Raw genomic sequence first — 22,363 nt, 5'->3', positions numbered from 1 at the left:
TCAGAGTCAAATCCTATAAATCCTGTACAGGACATTTGTTTGACTTTTGGCTCTGCTTGCTTCTTTCATGCTCCATTGCTGCATTCAGCTGAAATAAGTGCTATGTGGGACCTTCATTTTTTTTACTCTCTTGTTTTATGTGAACACCACATGCACTTACGCTTTTCTCTCTCTTTCTCCTTTTTTTGCATAGGGGTATGGGTGGGTGGCTGGGGCGTCTTGCCTTTTGCTATGAAATCGTTTTCCCCCATTTCTATTCATTCCTCATCTTAGGGTTTCTCATCCTCTGACGTGCGAATGTAACTGCCACAAGTTCACCCACTGCATCTTCTTGTGAATGCCTGCAACGCACACAAGGCTCAGACATTATGGGGACAACTCAGGTACTGTTAACCTCCCGGGACAAATGCTTCTTTTTGCACTGAAGTCGTGCAGTTGCCCAGAAAATATGCCGTAACAAGTACTTGGGGAATGGTCACTTGCACTGGTTTAACTCGGTTCCTCTTGGTTTATGTCGAGTAGCCTAAAAATGGATGGGCTGAGGCTGGTGAAAAGGTAGTTAAAATCGAATGTGTATACTGGTGAGACTACTGGTTCAGAACTATGCTAGCATGTCTCCAGTGACTGTGGGGTGGGAAGTCCATGTGCAAATAGCATCTGCAGTTGTTCTCAAGATTGCTCATGTAGCACAACTGTTGCTGCTGGGCAAATGTGCTCAACGCAGCTCAACACCTATAGAACAGTAAGCGAGACCTGTCCCCTGTTCATTAGAGCAGGGTTGGGCAACCTTGGGCTCTTACTTATGATGCTGGACTCTCATCTGCCCCAGCTAGCATGGGATGATGGGAGTTCTGATCCAGCAACATTTGGAGGGGCTATAGGTTCCTACTGCTGCACTGGTGGGATGGTGAGAAAGGAGAGGGAGAAGTGCCATATGGGAGCTGCAGTGGGTGAGAGGAATAATAATAATAATAATAATAATAATAATAATAATAATAATAATAATATATTATATAGTCGTGTTTCAAACCCATCTGGCTGGGTTTCCCCAGACACTCTGGGCAGCTTCCAACCGAACACTAAAATACAATAACCTATTCAACATTAAAAGCTTCCCTAAACAGGGCTGCCTTCAGATGTCTTCTAAAAGTCTGGTAGTTGTTTGTCTCTTTGACATCTGGTGGGAGAGCATTCCACAGGGCGGGTGCCACTACCGAGAAGGCCCTCTGCCTGGTTCCCTGTAACTTGGCTTCTCGCAGCGAGGGAACTGCCAGAAGGCCCTTGGCACTGGACCTCAGTGTCCGGGCAGAACGATGGGGGTGGAGACGCTCCTTCAGGTATACTGGACCGAGGCCATCCAGTATCTCCTGGCAACTCAAGCACCTTTAGTTAGGGTTGCCATATTTTTGGAATTCCCTGGATATACATGGAATACTGCGGTCGGAAGCAGTGTCCAGGAAGAAATCAGGAAATGTCCGGGGAAATTCGGACGTATGCAACCCATGTTGGTATACTCGTTTCCCCCCCAATTTTCCTGAAAAATAGCAAAAAAAGATAAACAAACAATATATATAAAAAGCATTTATACTTAATCTGGGACATATTATTACAGCCCTCCCACCTCACCCAATGATCTCCCAAGTGGCACTGCAGCAGTACATACAGCAGTGTGAGGCAGGCTGGGTCAAGATTTGACTAAGGTTAACCAGTGAGCTTCAAAGCCTAGTGGGAATTTGAACCTGTATTCAATTTCCAGTACTGTCTAGCCACTGCTCTGCCATGACTCCCCAGAGCCAAATCCACCAGCAAGCCAAGAATCATGGCTTTTAAAGCAAAGCAAGGGGTGGGAGTGGGGAGAAGCATCTTAAGGAGCTCATGCAGGGTAACAAAGTCAGCCTGAAAAGGTCAGCCAGTAAAGGTCAAATAAGACTTATCTGATTCCTCCTCCCCTGGGCTAATAATATCTTATAAAGACAGGGAGTTTATATCAGTGAAAAGCCATAAGTGGAAAGGGTTATGTGCCCTCTTTCCTCCCTTCTCCGATCTTCAGAACAACCCAATGTAGCTTCTGGTTATCAAACCAACAATTTTGGGTGTTCCTAGTACCTGATCTCCATGTCATGCCTGGCTTGGTCCCAGCTGTGGAGGATGGAGAAGTCATTATTCAGGTCCTCAACTTCAGCTGACGTAGTCCAGGGGAAAGTTATCTAATGATACAGAGAGATGTGTTCCAAGTGCAATGGGTCTATGTTGGACTAGACCTTGGAGACCAAGGTTCAAATACTTCGTCAGCCATGAAGCTCACTAGGTGGCCTTGGGCCAGCACCACTCCTCAGTCCAAGCTATCTCACAGGGTTATTGTTGTGAGGATAAAATGGGGTGGGCAGGGAAGAACCACGTATGCAACTTTGAGTTCCTTGGAGGATATAAATGTAATAGTGAATAAACTAAACAAGTGCACCAGAATGCAGGGAGCTTATCCCCACACACTTGAGAGCAGCTGGTATCCCAGTATCGTTGAGCTTCAATTTTCAACCGCCCCAGCCAACGTAGCCTATGGCCAGCATTGATGGGAGCTATAGTCTACAACATTTGGAGGACATCAGGTTGGGAAGTAAAGGTACAGGAACCCCTGACCATTAGGTCCAGTCGCGGCCGACTCTGGGGTTTTGGCGCTCATCTCGCTTTATTGGCCGAGGGAGCTGGCGTACAGCTTCCGGGTCATGTGGCCAGCATGACTAAGCCGCTTCTGGCGAACCAGAGCAGTGCATGGAAACACTGTTTACCTTCCCGCCGGAGCAGTACCTATTTATCTACTTGCACTTTGACGTGCTTTTGAACTGCTAGGTTGGCAGGAGCAGGGACTGATCAACGGGAGCTCACCCCGTCACGGGGATTCGAACCACCGACCTTCAGATCAGCAAGTTCTAGGCTCTAGGACACCACCCGCGTCCCTTATCAGGTTGGGAAAGGCTACCATAAAATACCAGTCTGCATCTCTACTGGTCCAAACTTTGAGTTGCACCATAGAACCATAGAATTGTAGAGTTGGAAGGGACCCTGAGGGGGGTCATCTATTCTAGTCCTACCCACTGCAATGCAGGGATATGCAGCTGTCCCATATGGGGATCAAACCTGCAACCTTGGTGCTATCAACACCATGCTCCAACCAACTGAGCTATCGCATGGCACCCCTGCTAAGCAGACTGCCAGGTCCCAGGACGTCCCAAAACAACATTTATCCTGACTGCCCTATCTCTCTTCCCAACACAGTTCAACATTTATGGGGAGAAGATTGTTCTCAAATTAGCTGGCTGATGGTGCGTTACTTTAATTTAGTTGGGCTGATTGTTTCTGATGTAGTAATGACTTAAGTAATTAATCTATCTCATGCTTTTATCGTAATTCCCTCACCCTTAACATTTTTGGTGCTGCTGAAGACTTTAATGCATTGCAAAAACTCAGAAACAAGTGCTCTGAAGCTCACGTTTTTAAAAAACCATATAAATAATACTACAGCAGCACCCCCTAGTGTGTGCTTAACAAAAATGATCATGATATTGTTAATAAATTCCTTTTTGCAAAACATGTGTGTGTTTATAAGCCGCAACATCATTCATTCACGTGAGCAAATGAGCAGCCTAGCCCGATTACAGGGTTTGCTTTGTTTTAGGCTTTTAGCTTAAGAATGTTTTCAAAGCTGCTTTCTTCTATGCTTGTGTTTTATCTACTCAAAACGTCTTTCAAAACAAAAATCAGATTTGTAAAAAACAACAACAAAAACTCTTGGAGACAGCATATCATGAGGGGTAATTGATTAGCAGGATTTTGATTCTTGTTACGGTGGTGGTTGAATTCATTGTATTTCTGTTACTAGCTTTCTATCATTAGAATGATGTCACCGTAGTGTTGCACACCACCCGCAATCTCCCAGTGGTGCCAGATTCCAAGGGTTCTGGGTGCTTACCCTTGGTTCAGTTTCCTTGGAATGAGGGACAGTGGACACTGTGCTGTCTTTAGGATACAGTGGTGCCCCGCAAGACGAATGCCTCGCAAGACGGAAAACTCGCTAGACAAAAGAGTTTTCCGTTTTGGAGGTGCTTCGCAAAACGAATTTCCTATGGGCTTGCTTCGCAAGACGACAATGCCTTGCGAGTTCCTGCGGGTTTTTTCCCCTCCCCCCCTTTTTCTAAACTGCTAGGCCGCTTATCAGCTGATCCGATCAGCAGATAAGCCGCTAAAAGCCGCTAATAGCGCTAATCCGCTAATCCTTCAATGGGCTTTCTTCGCAAGATGGAAAAAAACCACTAGACGAAGAGAATCACAGAATGGATTCTTTTCATCTTGCGAGGCACCACTGTATATGGTTTATTGACACATGTATACAAGCTAAGTCTTAAGATGGAGGGGCTCATGGCATTAGCACCCTAGGAGGTCTTGCTTCTCCCATAGCCACAGCCTTGGGTTCAAGAAGAATACTCTCAGGCTTCTGGCTGCTTCTAGCTCAGCACCAGTCTGATGAGGGAGGGGCCCCTCATTTGCCCTTTTGTCACAGAGCAACTTCCATTCTGGCCCTTGCTTGGCTCATTCAACAATGCGACCCTCAATTATATTTCAACCCTTGTGGATCCCGGAATCAGAAGGGACTCAGACATCATGCAACCTACCTGCCGCTCCCCAAACACACAAAAATCTTTGCACTGTGCACACAAATGCAATGAAGTGTCTTACACATTTCAGAGGAACTGACCGTGAATGTAGCTTTATACTTTGAATATACAATGTCATCTTGAAAGACAGAGCCTGTATGCTAACGGATAACAATCCATCATAGGGCTGGATTCAAGTAATGTGTTCCACTAGTGGAAACCTGTGCAAGGACTTATGCAAATCTAACAGAGGTCCCCCCCCTTTCCCTCCCATGTGCCCCTGCACTCCCCCCCCCCAATCAGTTTGGTTTTTTTTGTTGGGAGAACCAGAGAAGAGCACACAGTGGGAGGAGGGGGGGTTCGTTCCATCTGGCTGGCTGAAATGCTTGCAGGGACAGAATGATTGCCACAGCGCTACGTTGAATTCCTCCCATCATCTGCAATTAAAGTTCATTGCTGCTAAGGATTCGTTTACAGGAAGAGCCCCTAAATTTTATTAGCAGAACAAGTCTTGATTTTGCTCCACATTGCATATCATGCTGTTGATTCAGGGTTGGGGAAAGCTTGCCCCCCCCCATGAACATGTCCTGTTACTATATACAGTGGAACCTCGGTTTTTGACTTCCGGTTGGACTTCCGAAACGTTCAAAAACTGAGGCGCAAAGGGCAGACTGCAAATTTACAGACAATATCAAGAAAAATACAGTAGTACCTCAGCGGAAGCCATTCGACTTCCGAGGCACGTTCGAAAATGGAAGCGTTTACTTTCGGGTTTTTGGCATTCGAATTCCGAAACGTTTGTCAACGGAGTCATTCAAAACCCGAGGTACCACTGTATTTTTTATTCCTGACCTCCTTCCAAGGAGCTCAGGTGTTACATGCCTGCTCCACCCTCCTTTTATCCTCACAACAACCCTGTGAGGTAGGTTAGGCCTAGAAAGTTCCACGTCTGAGTGGGGTTTTGAATCCAAGTCTCCCCCAGTTCCAGCCCAACATTCCAACCACTGCTCTGTTCTGTTAGATATTGTAGTTTAGTTATCCAGCTAATTTGTAGTTTATTTATGCAACAATTATGTTACCATTTACCACCAGCTGGAACTTTCCATGGAGTCCATCACATTTGACCAGATAGATTAGCTTCAGGAAGTTGCCACATGACCTGGTTTTGCAATTCCCTTTAACATTTATACTCCTTAGATTTACCCAACACTCCCCTGCAACAGCTCTAAACAGGTGTAAACCAAAATATATATTTCAGCACTGTTTTAGACTGCCATGCCATGGGGTAGTATGTGTTGTCGTCTTGCTTATCTCTGAACTAAGCCCCCCAAAATCCATTTGCACCGTATTTCAGTTCTCAACACCAAACAAGCTCTAAACCATTTTGGTTTTCTTTGCTTTTCCTTACCAGTGATGGTTCTTTTCTCTAGCGAAGGTATCAATGTGCCAGTCTAACATCAATGTGCCAGGCTAACAGTGTGCTCGTCCTGTCCCTGCAGCTCCTTCCTGTGCCACTGTGGTAATATTTCAACCTCCAGAACCATGTGGGCAGAGCCAGTCGTATGGATCCTTCCCATCTGATTGTTATCTTCTAAGGAGAGGAGACCATGACCAGGCGAGAAAATCCTTGCAGCCATTTCTCCACCCATGAAGTTGTATACTTCCCAATGTTACCATAGCGAAGGAATAGGGAATGGTTTTTTTGCAGACCGAGGGGCCCCATTCCATTCCAGGCAGCCTTCCAGGGGCCACATTCTAGTGATGTGTGGTGCCAAAGGCAAAAGTAGGCAGAGCAACATTTGCGGGTTTTACCTTTGTAAAGGTTAGTTTATTCTCAGACCTGTCTATCCACCTTCGAGACAAATAAGGACCATTATCAAAGCAGAAACACGCAAGGAGGGTGGAAAGCAGGACTGGTGATGGTTGTGTCTTGGGGAAATAACATGTGTGTGACCAGAGAGAGAGAGAGAGAGAGAGAGAGAGAGAGATGCCTCCTGGAGGGCTTACCCCAAGGAGGAAGTCATTCCCATATCTGATTTAAACAAACACATTTCTATTCCCTCCCGCAGTTGTTTATCAGTTACCCATTTATAAAGCTTTTAATGCTACGTTACTATGTATTTTTCTCTGTTGGGAGACTGACCATATTCTAAAGCTACCGCAGAGATTGTAATCAGCAGTAAATGAGTGTGTCAGTTTAATCTTCAGCATTAAATGCCCTTAGAAGATTATAGAAATATTCACAAAGACCGAACAGCAAGAACCACAGGATCACAATGGCTCCCGATCAAAATACACTTCCCTAGAAGAGCTAAGAAATATCGTCTTCCAAAGCTTTTGCTCCTCTCATGAATAGAACCACCCCCCAACCCCCCCCCCACATTTCCCAATCTAGTAATGTAAATTGCTGCTGATTCCATTCCCATAGTTGATCAGGACTGCTTGTATGGACTAAAAAAAAGAGAGTCCTGTCTTAAATAGCTCTAAAGATGGCTTTGGAGTTGATTAATATGTGTGAAAACGTAGGTATAATGGAATGTACTCCATTAAGTTATCTATCAGCTGACAAAGAGTGTAAAACTGTTTCAACCTTTTAAAATAAGATAATAACTGGCACTAGCCAATGGTTCTTAATTGCTCATTTCCACTTATGAATAAGAAGAAGAGCCAAAGGCCTTTCTAATCCAACATCCTCTTTCCCACAGTGACCATTCAGATGCCTTTGGGAGGCCCAAAAGCGGGACACGAGCACAATAGCCCTCTTGCTGTTGCTGAGCAACTGGCTGAGGCCATACTTCCTCCCACACTGGCGGTAACATATAGGCCTCTTGCCTAGTAGCAATGGGTAGCCTTTATTCTCCAGGAATTCATCTAATCCCCTTCTATAGCTGTCCATTACTATGTCTTGCGATAGCAGAATGCATATTTTGAATACGTGTTGTGTGAATACTTGCTCTTGCCTGTCCTGAACCTTCCCTCTGTTTGGTTTCCTTTGGGAGGAAGAGCAGGATATAAGTGCAGCAAAGAAAATCACTGGATGACCCCAGGTTATGAGAGAGGAAGAAAAATTTGATGCCTCTCTTATCATGTTCCCAACTTTGTAATCTTTCCTCCAGCCACCCCCCCCACTAATTGCTAATAATAATAATAATAATAATAATAATAATAATAATAATAATAATAATTTATACCCTGCCCATCTGGCTGGATTTCCCCAGCCACTCTGAGCAGCTTCCAACAGAATATTAAAATGCAATAGTCTATTAAACATTAAAAGCTTCCCTAAACAGGGCTGCCTTCAGATGTCTTCTAAAAGTCTGGTAGTTGTTTTTCTCCTTGACATCTGGTGGGAGGGTGTTTCACAGGGCAGATGCCACTACTGAGAAGGCCCTCTGCCTGGCTCCCTGTAACTTGGCTTCTCGTGGTGAGGGAACCGCCAGAAGGCCCTCAGCACTGAACCTCAGTGTCCGGGCAGAACGATGGAGGTGGAGACGCTCTAACTTTTCCTCTAACTTTTCCTTCTCTACAATGTCCTTTTTGAAGTGCAGTGAGCAGAATGGTGCACAATATTCCTAGTTGCATTGTGTGGTATTGTCAGTTTTGTGGAGGTTTTTGAATTATTCCCAACATGGAATTTGCCTTTTTCACAGCCTCCACAGACCAGGTCAGCAGCTGCATTGGGTTGTCCACCACAATGTCAAGATCCTTCTACTAGTTAGTCACTCAGTCATTTCAGACCCCATCAGAGCAAACACCTGCTTTCCCAGAACGTGCAACTTTCAAAGGCCCCAAAACTGTTTCTTGAAAGTCACCTGTATTACAGGAACATTCAACTACTGAGATGCCAAGCATATCACAGCCTCCTGGCCATTTATTGTGGTGTGTCAGAGATTTGACAAGCCCTCTGTCTTTGTGGCCTTAGGCAACCAGCAAACCTAGGAAGAATATCGAGCCTCTGGTGGGTTGTCATACATGCTGGTTGAGTTAAAAGTTGCCAAGGTCTTCTAAAATGTGTAGCCAATTAGATACTGGAAATAATTGGGGGGGGGGGGAGTCCCAAGTGCTTTAGCGTGCTTACTGTTGTAACTGAAGTCGTGGCTGTCAAAACATGGGATTTTAGAACATTTCCCAATTTGTTTTTGTGAGACTGGCGGGGGTTGAAGTCTGCCTTTCCTAATAATGGGCTGGAGGACTTTTGTTCAACCCTTTTTGTTTAACTCTGACAGGCTAGCAGAGACAAGCATATCTGACATTATCTATTGCCAGGTCCGATTGCTTTCTATACTAACGTCACACAGGTCAAGTTTTGCTGATTGTAAGCAACAGTGTGATCATAAACTATTTTGTATGCTAAGCAAACACTGAATCTACTCCTTGTTAAGTTTTATAAGATAGGATCAATAATAATTCTAATCTAAAGATTTTGATTTAGGCATGCTTGTATTTTGTCCAGTTATCTAAAACAATTCTTGAATTGCTTTGTGGAAGGGACTTTGCTCTTCTTCCTCTTCAAAATTGGGTGGCTGATATAGCTATAGCGGTATACCCAGGGCTTTATAAACAGGGCATGTCTCTACCCCAATAGGCTTGCAATTTCTAATTCAGCCCGAGGGACCCAACAGTGGAAGGGAAGGAAAATGGAGCCAGGGTAAACATAGACAAAATATGCGGAGGCACACTCCATTGTCATTTGACACAGATGGATGCCAGCAACATTAGTATACTTGGATTTAATTACAGTAGGCAAGTTTTATATCAAACAATTAAATATGTATGGCATAAAAGGTCACCAAGTTGCACCTGCGTTTTATTTTTTAAAAATAAAACCAAGCTGACCAGCAAAACATTCTGTGCTTAAGTGGGGAGGGGGTGGAGTTCTGGGGGAGAATCTTTCACTTTTGATGCTCATGAGGAAAAGAAAGCAACCAATAGAATCATAGAATCATAGAGTCATAGAATCATAGAATCATAGAATCATAGAGTTGGAATAGACCACAAGGGCCATCGAGTCCAACCCCCTGCCAAGCAGGAAACACCATCAGAGCACTCCTGACATATGGTTGTCAAGCCTCTGCTTAAAGACCTCCAAAGAAGGAGACTCCACCACACTCCTTGGCAGCAAATTCCACTGTCGAACAGCTCTTACTGTCAGGAAGTTCTTCCTAATGTTTAGGTGGAATCTTCTTTCTTGTAGTTTGGATCCATTGCTCCGTGTCCGCTTCTCTGGAGCAGCAGAAAACAACCTTTCTTCCTCCTCTATGTGACATCCTTTTATATATTTGAACATGGCTATCATATCACCCCTTAACCTCCTCTTCTCCAGGCTAAACATGCCCAGCTCCCTTAGCCGTTCCTCATAAGGCATCGTTTCCAGGCCTTTGACCATTTTGGTTGCCCTCCTCTGGACACGTTCCAGTTTGTCAGTGTCCTTCTTGAATTGTGGTGCCCAGAACTGGACACAGTACTCCAGGTGAGGTCTGACCAGAGCAGAATACAGTGGCACTATTACTTCCCTTGATCTAGATGCTATACTCCTATTGATGCAGCCCAGAATTGCATTGGCTTTTTTAGCTGCCGCGTCACACTGTTGGCTCATGTCAAGTTTGTGGTCAACCAAGACTCCTAGATCCTTTTCACATGTACTGCTCTCAAGCCAGGTGTCACCCATCTTGTATTTGTGCCTCTTATTTTTTTTGCCCAAGTGCAATACTTTACATTTCTCCCTGTTAAAATTCATCTTGTTTGTTTTGGCCCAGTTCTCTAATCTGTCAAGGTCGTTTTGAAGTGTGATCCTGTCCTTCATTCTGATACAGCAGGGGTGGCCAACTCCCAAGAGACTGTGACCTACTTTCAGAATTAAAAACTGGGGGGCTTCAGGTCAGAGTTGTTGAGCTTTTAAGGGTTTTTTGGGGGGAGAAGAGGAACAGCCACTGACCAACAAATAGCTAGGGAAACAAACAGATCTGTTCTGCAGATCGTGCAACAATGGGGGCGGGGCCAGAATCGATTTTAGCAACACTAAGGAAAGGGACCCAGTGATCAATCACGATCTACCTATGCCTCACCATAGATCTACCAGGATTAAATGTTAAATGCAGCTTTTCTTTCTTTCTTTCTTCTCAAGTGGGCAAGAATTCCTGGGGGCAAACAAGTAGCCTATGCATATCTTTAGGATACAGGTCAACCAGGATACAGGTTACCACCCTGTTGTATATCACGAGCAGCATATTTTCAAGTGTCTGTAGGCTTTATGAGAATGTAAGAGCTTCTGAATATTCCAGGAACAAACTAAGAGTCTATTAAAACACTGGTAAGGGTCATGTAGGAAAAGCAGAACATGAACCCAGGCCTATAAAGAAGTAAAATAAAATAACATTCCAAAAAAGTACACACGATCCTAACTCCTGTGTAAAATGCTCAACATCTGTCCAAAATCGGAGTGTTGTATATAGGTCCATAATTATACCATGAACATTTCTTAGAGACAGAACATTTAGCCTACCATTTAGCTGCAATGTATAGTAAAATGTTTGACAAGGCAAGTAGGAACTAGCTTTGACAGATTTATTAGTGGGAGAAGCTCTCTTTCCCTTTTTGGGGTAGGAGAACAAAACTCTGTGATCTAGAATGTTGTCATTACATAACAAGGATTTGTTTGATATTTTCCTATCAACACTCACTGTTATGTAGATAAGATGGTAAGCTGACAATGACAGTAAATAACTTGAAGCTCTTGCCTTGTGGGGAGAGTGAGATGTCAAAAAGGGAACCATATTGTAGCCTGCACGGTCCATTAAAGAAATGATTTGAGGCCAAATGCTCTCTTTTATTTCAGCTGGGAAAATGTAATTGGAAGGTAAGTAGCAAGTTGAAATATTACTAGCCACATCTACCAGAATATTTAGAGATGGGTTAAGTGGATAGACCAGAGCATGATCAAAAAGAGGAGGCAAGCATGCTAGTAGTCGTGTTTTGAAGCCATCCCTGAACAAAGAATAGCTTAGGTTGTACTCCACTGCGTACCTGGGAACATGTGATATATGTATATATTCCACTTACAAATCCCTCCTGTTAAGTTGTGGGTGAACATATCAGACGACACAGCGATTCTTCAAACAGCTCTTGTTTATTCACAGGCCAGAACAGAACTGGGCTGAAGGGTTCAGCCAACCTGCTTATATAGAGCTCAACTACAAAGCAACAGTATCAACTTTCTGTAACTATCCAATCACTAAACGTCACTTTCAATTCCTTATTTGCATATGTGGACCTGAGTGAAAACTATCTATAATATCCCCCTGCTGGCCCAGGGTGAGAACTTCAGTACATAACACCTCCCCCAAAGGAAATTATTTCTAAGTTTGTATCTACACATATGAATTGGCATATCACACAACCTTTATACAAAACTGTGTCCTATTTTGTCCTCTCTTTTGTTGGTGAACGAAAGAGAGGACAAAATGGGACACTGTTTTGTATAAGGTTGCGTAATATGCTAATTCATATGTGTAGATACAAACTTGGAAATAATTACTATAATTTGAATAGAAATACAATATAGCTCACGATAGTGGGGGAAATGGTGACCAGGTCAGCTGTGAGCTTGCAAACTCAGCTGTTCAGATGCTCACTGTTAATGGGAAACTGCAAAGCCCCTTTTCTACCTTCTGGTGGCTCTTTATCTTTAACCTGGCTGCCCTTCAAATAGAGGACTACCCTCTGAGAACATCTCAAATCGAGGATTGCAAAATAGGACACATGGGCCCCCTACATATTTATAACTATACAGTCTGTCTGCAGTCTTAAACACATAAGAAAGGTAGCATCACTGGAAAAAGCGGGACAACTCCTGAGTAAAGATGCATGGAATTGCACCGTTAGTCTCCAATTTGTAATCTTTTGTAGGTGCAGCAGACCTTTGAACTCAGATGCATTTATTCTCCCCATGGAATGATCCTGAGAGGGTGCATGCACACCACGTATGTTTGAATCACGTGGCGTTCCCCCAAAGAATCCTAGGAACTGTTGCTGGGAATTGTAGCTCTGCAAGGGGTAAACTGCAGTCCACAGTATTCTCTGGAGGAAGTCATGGGTTTTAAATGTAGTCTAAATGTACACAGTGTGCATGGAAGCCATAGTGGGCTGGAATGAGTCGAGTGGTACTTCACAGACTTCTATAGTTTCTAAAGTCTACAGCATTCTAAACTCAAAATAGAACAAATCTGTGGTAGGCAGGGATATTTGTCACGGCTCAACTTCTCTCGCTCATTCTTTAAAATATATGAAAAGGGAAAAAGGAGCGACTGAGGACTGACATGCCTCAGTGGCTCCTGTAAGTGACAGCAATACTGAGTCAAGCACACTTGGTTGTACTTTTAGATTTCTCAAGCCTCGTAAGTTGCATTCTTCCCACATAAGCAAGGTTACCTACCTGTTTCCTGACCATAAAGCTAACTTTAGCCGCAAGCACATTAATAAAGATAGAACCAGATACTTTATTGGCATGGGAAAACACCTGAGTAGTTTAAGTATGCCAGACACCAAGGTATCTTAATTTAATTTTTCTATTGAGGCTTATCTAAATTGTGTGTGAGTAAAACAAATGAGCTATAGCTGGGATTTCTCTCTCTTTGCAATTGTAATAGCTTTGGTTTTTGTAACCCTATCCTTTCCCAAAGAGTGTTTTTAAAAATAATAAATAGGGAGGTCTTTTTATATGCAACAGCTGCAGCTCGGACTTTGGTGGCAAAGGGGTGGAAGGAAGAAGAAGTCCCAACAATAACGGATTGGCATAACAAGCTACAAGAATTTGCTGAAATGGTGCAGTTGACAAATAGCCTGAGAGACAATTCAAAACAAAAATTTATGGAAAAGTGGGATAGATATAAGATATATGTTCAAAAATACAGTAAAGGTTCACTATCTATGCTAGCATTCGATTGACATTGGAGAAAGACTGAGTTGAGAAATAAGACCAAGGGTACATATTGATATAGGAATGTATTAGATAAAATGTAAAGAAATATACAACAATAAGAGTACATTCATTTGTAAAAAAGGAATATACAACAGGATAAACAGGAAGTCCAAAGTGTTGGTACATATATGATCTTGGAATAGTTTTTTGTCCTTGTTTTTTTCCCTTTAGGTGTATAAACTTTGTATATAAACTTTGTGTACATGCTGAAAATTATATTATAATAAGCCTTGTGATGTAATATGATAATGTTTACCGATGTAACATAAGAATGTTAATAAATGAATAAAACTCAAAAAATAATAATAAATATTGATAGTAACAAAAATATATGTGTTCTGTACATTGGATTGGGAAGTGCAAAAAACTGTAGCTCCCCTACACTTCAGCAGGAAATGATGGAGATTGGCTGCTACCTTCCTTCCGTTTTGAAATTTTGCCGGAGTTTTAGCTATATTTCCCTCCCTCTTATGATTATGATTTCCAATCACTTATTCCCCTTCCCACATTCTACCCTTGGCAGGCCCCTGTTGTGTATATTACTTTAACTATCCCTTATATTCGCAGTTAATTAGCAGATAAGGTCAAAGGAAAATAAAGCTGTAACTGGAGTGCTTTCTCCCTCGGCTCTCACCATCCTTATGCTGAGACATTTATTGGAAAGCAAACATCTAAGTAAAGAGGTTTGTTTCCAAGCCTGGGGCATTTATTTCTCTACAACATTCAGCAGCCAGTGACCTTACGCTTGCTATTTCAAATGTTTAATTATGCAGTTGTTGTGGGGCTGCAAACAGGGAAAGTGTTCCCCTTGCTACACCAGGGGTGAAAGGTTGCTTTGAGTGAATGGTTTATGGATTAATGCACACTTTATTGTAGTCCTCTCAATCATGGGCTGAACATCTGAGTTGCTTTAGCTCATAATCAGCAATGATAGGCTTTAAACTGTGTGTGTGTGTGTGTCTATTTGTCTCCCTACCTACCTACCTACCTATGAAACCGTTTTGTGTATTCGTCATTTCTGCTACATCCTTTAAATTATTTGAATTCTAGCATGGGAGTTGTTTTTATGGTAGAAAGAGACTTACCATGGCCAATCCCAGCACAGAGCATTCTTGTTGGGATGGAGATAAATGGCGCTCATCTCAATTTATTGGCCCAGGGAGCCGGCGTACAGCTTCCGGGACATGTGGCCAGCATGACTAAGCCGCTTCTGGCGAACCAGAGCAGTGCACGGAAACGCCGTTTACCTTCCCGCCGGAGCGGTACCTATTTATCTACTTGCACTTTGACGTGCTTTTGAACTGCTAGGTTGGCAGGAGCAGGGACCGAGCAACGGGAGCTCACCCCATCGCGGGGATTCAAACCGCTGACCTTCTGATCGGCAAGTCCTAGGCTCTGTGGTTTAACCCACAGTGCCACCCGCGTCCCTATAATCGATTACATAAACATAAAACATAGCTGAAATTTCTCTCTTTCTGAAAAGACAAAACATCTTAACAATGCCATCTCTTGACTCTTTTCTGCTGCCACCTCTGCACTCCCATCAATCCTGTGTTTCTATATCAACCACTTTTCGTCCCGTCCCCCCACATCTCTCCTCCAATCTGCCACCTGCGTGTCTTGCATAAGCTGCTTCTGCAGTTCATTCAGCAATATTAGCAAAAGCCATAGTTGCTTCTATCCATTAACTGGAATAGAAAGGAGGAAATAAAAAGGACATTAAATATCTGGTAGTACAAAATGAAACAAAAATGTGATAAATTGCCATCTTTGTAGAGCAGAGTTTGGCAGATTTCCTATGAAAATTGCAGGAGGATGTTCATGCTCAAGAACTGCAAGGTCTGACAGAAGCGAGGGTTAAAAAAAGAATCAAGATGTAGGATTTAATTGATTTCAGTGAAGCTTCTCTAAGCATGGCTAAATCTGGTTCTAACCCATAATATATGCATTATAGGATATATCTGGTATATATGCTGAGATTAAGGTGAGTTGACTGTACTAAGTACCAGCAATTGTATATTCACATGAAGGCATGGAGAACATTATACCATAGCTGTCAACTTACAGATTTGAAAATAAGGAACCAGCAGCCTCGAAAATAAAGGATCAGCAGCCAAAATAAGGGATTTCTCTCCCCCCCCCCACCATGTGCCCCCGCTCCAGACAGACCTTTTCCCCGGCAAGGGTGAGTGGGCGGTTGATGACGTATCCATCTGATTCCGAGCACAGGTGTGTTCAACTTCTGAGCCCCTCCAAGCCAAAGGCAGAAAGCCCAGCCAGCAGCAAACGAAGCCTCAAGCGGTGGTTCCCACAGCGCAGCAACCCGGCAAAGGGAATGCAGCAAGGAAAACCACTGTCACCTCTCCACTGGGAAGCGCTGAGCAGGCAACACGGCCGATTTGATCAGCACAAGGCATGCCAGCTCCACCCCCCAGTCATTCTTAGACTCCTTATTGGGTGAGCAATGCAGCCAAGCAACAGTTGGAGCCTCCCTCCTCCCTGGCTGGCAAGGAGGGAGGAGCTGCTTCCTTTGAAACCCGGGAAATTTATGGGATAACATCAATCCGGGACAGCAGCGGGACACGGTGCTGAGATAAGGGAGTTTCCCGCCAAATAAGGGACGGTTGACAGCTATGCATTATACAGGGCATATGTTGCGCATTGCCCAGTCAACATGGATAATCACCAACACATCTCAGAGAACGTGAACTTTTTCAGTGTCTGCATTCCAGAAACAGAACCCCAGAAGAACTGCAGAATCTGACATGGTGCATTTTCCTCCGGCAAATGTTTTCCGTAATGTGGAACTGCAAATTCAGACAGAAATTCTGGGAGAAACCAAATGCAAGGTGATTTCATAAAAGCACCTCTACATAGAATGTCACACAGTGACATGCATTACTGAAGGTCTTTGTGGACAATTGCCCCCACCCCCAGGATGGCTTTGCCATTCAGTCAGGTGAAGTGACTTGCTTTTGGTCAGAGCTTTCCAAACTTTTCATGTTGGCGACACACTTTTTAGACATGCATCATTTCACCACACAACAATTCAATTTTACTAGCAAACCAGAAGTTAAACGAACCCCTTTCCAGCCCTGGGAGGAGCATTCTCGCGACACACATACACACTGCAGCTGACACACTAACGTGCCATGACACGCAGTTTGGAAAGCTCTGCTTTAGGTGGTAGTATGGGAGAGGAGGGTGGAATAGATGAAGGCAGATATTGTCTAGCTGCCCCATTTCAAGTGTTGGCATGAGCTATGTGTCTGTGCCTCTTTTTAAGCTCCATACAACAAAATGTCTTCAACCAGCACTTCCCATCTCATGCTCACTTTTCCTTAGCACTATGCTTGTGTAACAGGGCCTGTATGGGCACCCATTTAAAACATTTTGGGATATCACTGCATATTAGGTTTGGGCAACCTGCGTCCCTAGAACCTCATGTGGCTTTCATCCTAATTTCAAAAGCCCTCTATAAGCAATCAGTTCAAGTCTCCGGCAAGAGGGAGCTGCTCTTTTCCTTGACAGTCCTCTCTCTCTCTCTCTCCCCTCCTTAATCAGCAAAGTAAATAAGGGGGATTGGTGAAAACTTGACTCCCTGACTTGCATAACCACTTTCCACTAGGACAAAGCCTCCACTGGATGCAGCCCTTTGTCTTTTAATTTATGTTTCTATTTCAGGTGTTTATCATTAACAGCACTGAGCATTTTTGAATTGGGTAGGAACACTGCAATTATGCAAGATGTTGGCAAGAATAGGAAGCCTATTGATAGCTAGTGCTATAATTAAGCACTAACCTCTGAGATCCCAACTTGTTTGCAAAATGACAGCTGCGGTTTCTATTTGTCGTTTCCATAGTCACCTTTTAAATGGAAAAATGGCAACCGTAAAGAGTCTTCTGTCACCGAAGTGCATCAATACGTTTCTAGAATAGGCAGACAAGAAATGGTGGTGGTGGTGGGGATATTGATGTGATTTAAAAATAAAGCATGTCGCCATTATGTAATGTAATGATTCATAGTGACAGATAACTTCTGTGCTAGTCTGATGGCAGCTGTCAACTTGACTCCACTGACTAGCTGAACCAAATTGGTGGCCCCTTTTTTAAAACTTCAGGTCTGCTAAACACTTTAGTTTGCTAAACATTTTAAGTTACGGCACTGTACATTTTAGCAGCTGGCTTTCCCAGCAAGTAGAGCAAGGCAGTTTAGTTCTGAACGCGCACATTTATTACAGGACATCTGATGAAATGAATTCAAAACTTGTTCTCTGAACATGCGCCATCTACTAAAAATGGCTCATCAGTGCTAAAAATATTGCGATGAATAAAGAAGACTCTTAAAGTAATATGCCAAAAACTCAATGTTCCTTTCTTTTTCCTCACTGCACAATAGTAACTGGCTAGGCTGCAGTGATAGCATGGAATGCTTGTGATAATTGTAACTGATGCAAAGAGAAGCTCAGTGATAAGAGCATTGATAAACTTCTGTGAGAGAAATGAAAAGACAGTGTGGCTGTCACAAAATGCTTAGATATAAGGAAGGCTGTTTGATAAGAAAGTGGCAAGAAAGACAGGCAGGGACGTGAGGATATGGGGAAGCTGGAATGGGACTTGGGAAATGGCCCTACTGATGGAGAAGCTCAAAGACAAGTGTCCAGGTGAAATAGTGGGCAAAGAGTTGTGTTGGATAACAAGTTTGGTTAGTAAATGGTCTGGTGCATTTTGGATTAGTTCTCTTTATACTGCCTGGAATGGGTAACTTGGACCAAAGGGATTCCTCACTGTAGCTAATTTCACAGAGTTTTGGAAACACTGATTTTCCTTTTGAAAGCTGGCATCTTGGGTCTTATATAGCTGTATATCTCTTTCAGAACTAGTATGACCACAAAGGCAAAAAAGGCAAATGGAAGATTTTTATGCCACTCACAGCTCTGGTATAAATTTGCTTAAAAGGCTACCCTGTAATCAATCTACTTTAGTGCAAGTTAAATGCCAGCAATTATCTGGTGATCTATTCAGAGTTCCAACATACAAAATAATAATAATAATAATAATAATAATAATAATAATAATAATAATAATAATAACAACAACAACAACAACAACAACAACAACAACAACAACAATAAACATTAAATACTAAAAAACTTTCCTATACAGGGAAACAGAAGGAGGGGAATCAAACCCTGATGAACCCCACATTATAATAATAATAAAAAATTATTGTTTATACCCTGCCCATCTGGCTGGGTTTCCCCAGCCACTCTGGGCGGCTTCCAGCAGAACACTAAAATACAATAACCTATTAAACATTAAAAGCTTCCCTAAACAGGGCTTCCTTCAGATGTCTTCTAAAAGTTTGGTAGTTATTTTTCTCTTTGACATCTGGTGGGAGGGTGTTCCACAGGGCGGGTGCCACTACCGAGAAGGCCCTCTGCCTGGTTCCCTGTAACATTGAATGTTTCATGGGGCTGAACAGCACTGTTTAAGCATCACCCTCTGGAAATGACAATCTGAGTAGGACCAGAACCACCACAAAGCAGTGTCACCGACCCCTATCTCAGACAAGCTCTCCAGAAGTATAACATGGTTGATTGTATCAAAAGCCACTGAGAAGTCAAGGAGAATTAACAGGGACACATCTCTCCTGTCTCCCAATGGAAGTCATCATACATGGTGACCAAAGCAGGTTCTATGCCCAAACTGGGCCTGAACCTTGATTGAAATGGATCTAGAAAACCAGTTTCCTCCATGAGTGCCTGGATCTGGTCTGTGACCACCCACTCAGGAACCTTGCAGGGACCACCCCCTTTCATAAGAAGGTCTTTTTTCACCTCCCTGGCCTAGCCAGCTGTCCCCAACCTGCTAGTTTTTAGCTGCCAAGAGGGACTAGGATCCAGATCACAAGTGGTCACTCTAACTGATCCGAAAACCTTGTCCACATCTTTGAGCTCTACTAACTGAAACTCATCCAACATAACAGGACTAGACAGTGCTCTGGTCACCTCTCAAGATTCATCTGCTCTAACAGTGGAGTAAAAATCCTGGCAGATGCAAGCGGGAGCTTGCAAATCCATGGGGTTCTGTAAAACATGCCAAAAGAATGGAGGTGGGGTTTTTTTGGCAATGACAAAAGTGAAAAATGAAGCTAAATAGACCATGTTCATTGGTTCACCTCCTACTCAATATATTAGATTTGGGCACTATTTTTATCCAGCTAGATATTTAATCTCTTGTCAGAATTGCTAGAGATCTTGGCTGAGATGTCTTTATTGCACTCTTTTCCTGCTTCCCTGCCCAGTCTCATTACACAGCAGAAGAAGGGGAATGCAGCTTTTGAAATTGCCTTGTACGTTGGCAGATGAGATGTCCTTCAATTGCTCTGTTTCATCCAGAACGTCTTCATGTCTGGAGACCTTGTCCTGGGGGAAAACCACACCCCTCCAGTTTTCAGGTGCTTTGAATCTGGAAGAGCTGGAGCCTGGGAGAGGCAACCCAAGAACTATTTGTGGGCCCAATCCTGTTTAGAGGCTCCATGTTGCTGATGTTCTTAAATGCAAAACAGATGCATTTTACTACTCTCTTGGAAAAACCTATACTTTCTTTTATTAAAAAAATTTGTTGATTCACTACTAAATAAAGGAGACCTCATTTTCAGCAAGAAATCCCTTGGCCATTCAAAGCAGAGAGGCTTTGACTTTCTTGCATTTGCAGGTATTTAATGTCCACCTGCATGTGACACATGTGAACTACCTGATCAAGATATGTTGCAACAGGAAAGGAATCATAGCTGGTATTTTACCTTCCCACCACCCCTTAGTCCTCCCCTGCTTTGTGACTGCTGGGGAAGCTCTGATCCTTTAGAAACGGGTTCTGTATCTGTCATAACGGAACTAGTAGCGCTCATCATATCGAGGGCTGAAGCAACAGATTATTCGCTGAGTGACACATTACACGTTTCCTGTCTTGGTTAATTGTGGGAATCATCCTGTGATAGGAGAACTGTGTCATAAAAATGCAACCATAATTTGCAAAGGTGTGCGTCACGCCGTTACTCATGAACAGTGAACATATATTTTGGTATTTCTGAGTTTGATGTTGTATCTTTGGCGCCTGATTGACTCTCAGAGTTTGTTGAATCATCAAGGAAAAATTTCCTGCTACATTTTTGTTTTGTTTTGTTATCAGAGGAAATACTTTTAAATTCAGAAATCACTTAGCTGAGAAATTATGCCTGCTTGAAACTCCAATGATTTCTTTTATTTCTGAAATGTGTTCACTAAGTTGAATATAAATCAACTAAGCTCATTATAAATCCACACCATTCGTTTTCATTTTAAATAAGTGATTCTCTACTCATGAGTGCAGGGATCAGGTACTTGAAATGCTACTGGTCAGCCTTTGCCAACCTGGTGTTGATGTAAACTCTAGACCAAAACATTTAAAGAACACAAGGTAGATGAAGGCTACCCAAGCCTTGTGTCATTGCTTTACTTGGAAATACAGAAATATATGAAAAATTCAAAACCGAAACATTATATCCAAGTGCCCTGTTTGTTAAACGTTTGAGTTTTGACATAAGATCATAGGGAATGTAGTCTCTGAAGAAAACAAACTGAACAATGGATTTGAAAGTCCCTCGCCTATACTTCATTGTGACCATTGCGTTAAAGCTAAACATGAGATCCATTGGGAAATGTCAGGTGGCTGCTTCAAGTGGCAGATGCTGGACAGCAATTGCAGACTCCCAGCTCCCCTTGCCCTGCCCATTCCCATCCTCCTAAGCAGGTACCCCATTGGTGGCCGTGCCAGCTGTTTGTAGCCTGGGCTGGTCACTCATTTGCCTGTTTACTTTCCCTCAGCACATCACAAAGAGTGGTTGGGGGAGAAACCCCATAACAAAAGCAGGCAGGAAGTCAAGAACACCAGCAGGCATTGTGCAAATATTGCTCTGCTGAAGAAACACCTAGTGGTGCTGCGGCTGCTGCTGAGACACTGCAGCATTTATTTGAACAGATAGTGAGCAAGCGCTAGGCAGAGTGATGAGTGGATGATGGTTGTGAGGTGTTAGCCATGCCACACAGTCTGCTCTGTACCCTTTGTGTGAGGCTACTGCCCTCAAATGCCACAGTTGAAGTAAAATTTGATGGCCAGTCTGTTCAGTTTCTTGTACATGGATTGAGGTGTGTTTACCTCTCAACCTTCACCTTAAGAAGCGACAGTGTCTTGGCCCAACTCTGCCTCTAACTCCATCGTCACTTCTTAATTTGGAGGACTGAATGCGTTATCATTGCTTTGTCTAGGACTGATAGGAATGACTGCAAGGTTTAATGTTGCTCCTCAAGAAAATCTCCCAATGTTTTTTCACAGTAGTTTTCTAAGTGGACTCTAGGCTCTTGCTGAGTTGATCATTATCTAATTGTTGTTTTCTGCTAGCTAACATGTGAGTGTTGTAACCTTAGATCAGCTGACAAAAGATATTTGGTTGCAAATCTCCATTTGGAAGGGAGTTGCCTTTGAGTTTTTGTCTCCGAAACTTCATGGAAGGAGTGAGGATAAAAATGAAGCTCTCCTGAAGGGAGAGTAAACAGCCTAAGGCCAGTGGAGCCTGGGAAGCAGGCTGTGGGGAGAGACAGACCTCTGATTCTAGATCTGTTTGAATTATTTTGTATTTTCTAAAATGCTGAGCCTCTGCTGCACAGCACAAGATACTGTGTGGAGATTTTTGGATG

The 22,363-nt window shown here is 43.1% G+C and overlaps 1 protein-coding gene across 4 annotated transcripts in view; it reads left to right on the top strand.

The window, feature by feature from the left end:
• The window catches only part of DLGAP2 (DLG associated protein 2), a 399,875-nt gene that overhangs the window by 34,963 nt on the left and 342,549 nt on the right, over positions 1–22,363 (top strand). Inside the window, exon 2 of one of the 4 annotated variants that reach the window (XM_083495508.1) lies at positions 274–383. The exons of the other annotated variants lie outside the window; for them this stretch is intronic. Coding sequence (XP_083351634.1) covers positions 369–383 — 15 coding nt within the window. The 5' untranslated portion in view covers positions 274–368. The remainder of the gene's footprint in view (positions 1–273; positions 384–22,363) is intronic. 4 annotated transcript variants of the gene reach the window in all.

This window comes from Podarcis liolepis (assembly GCF_965112155.1).
Source record: "Podarcis liolepis genome assembly, chromosome: 3".
NCBI lineage: Eukaryota > Metazoa > Chordata > Lepidosauria > Squamata > Lacertidae > Podarcis > Podarcis liolepis.
This window is presented reverse-complemented; position numbering and strand designations above follow the sequence as displayed.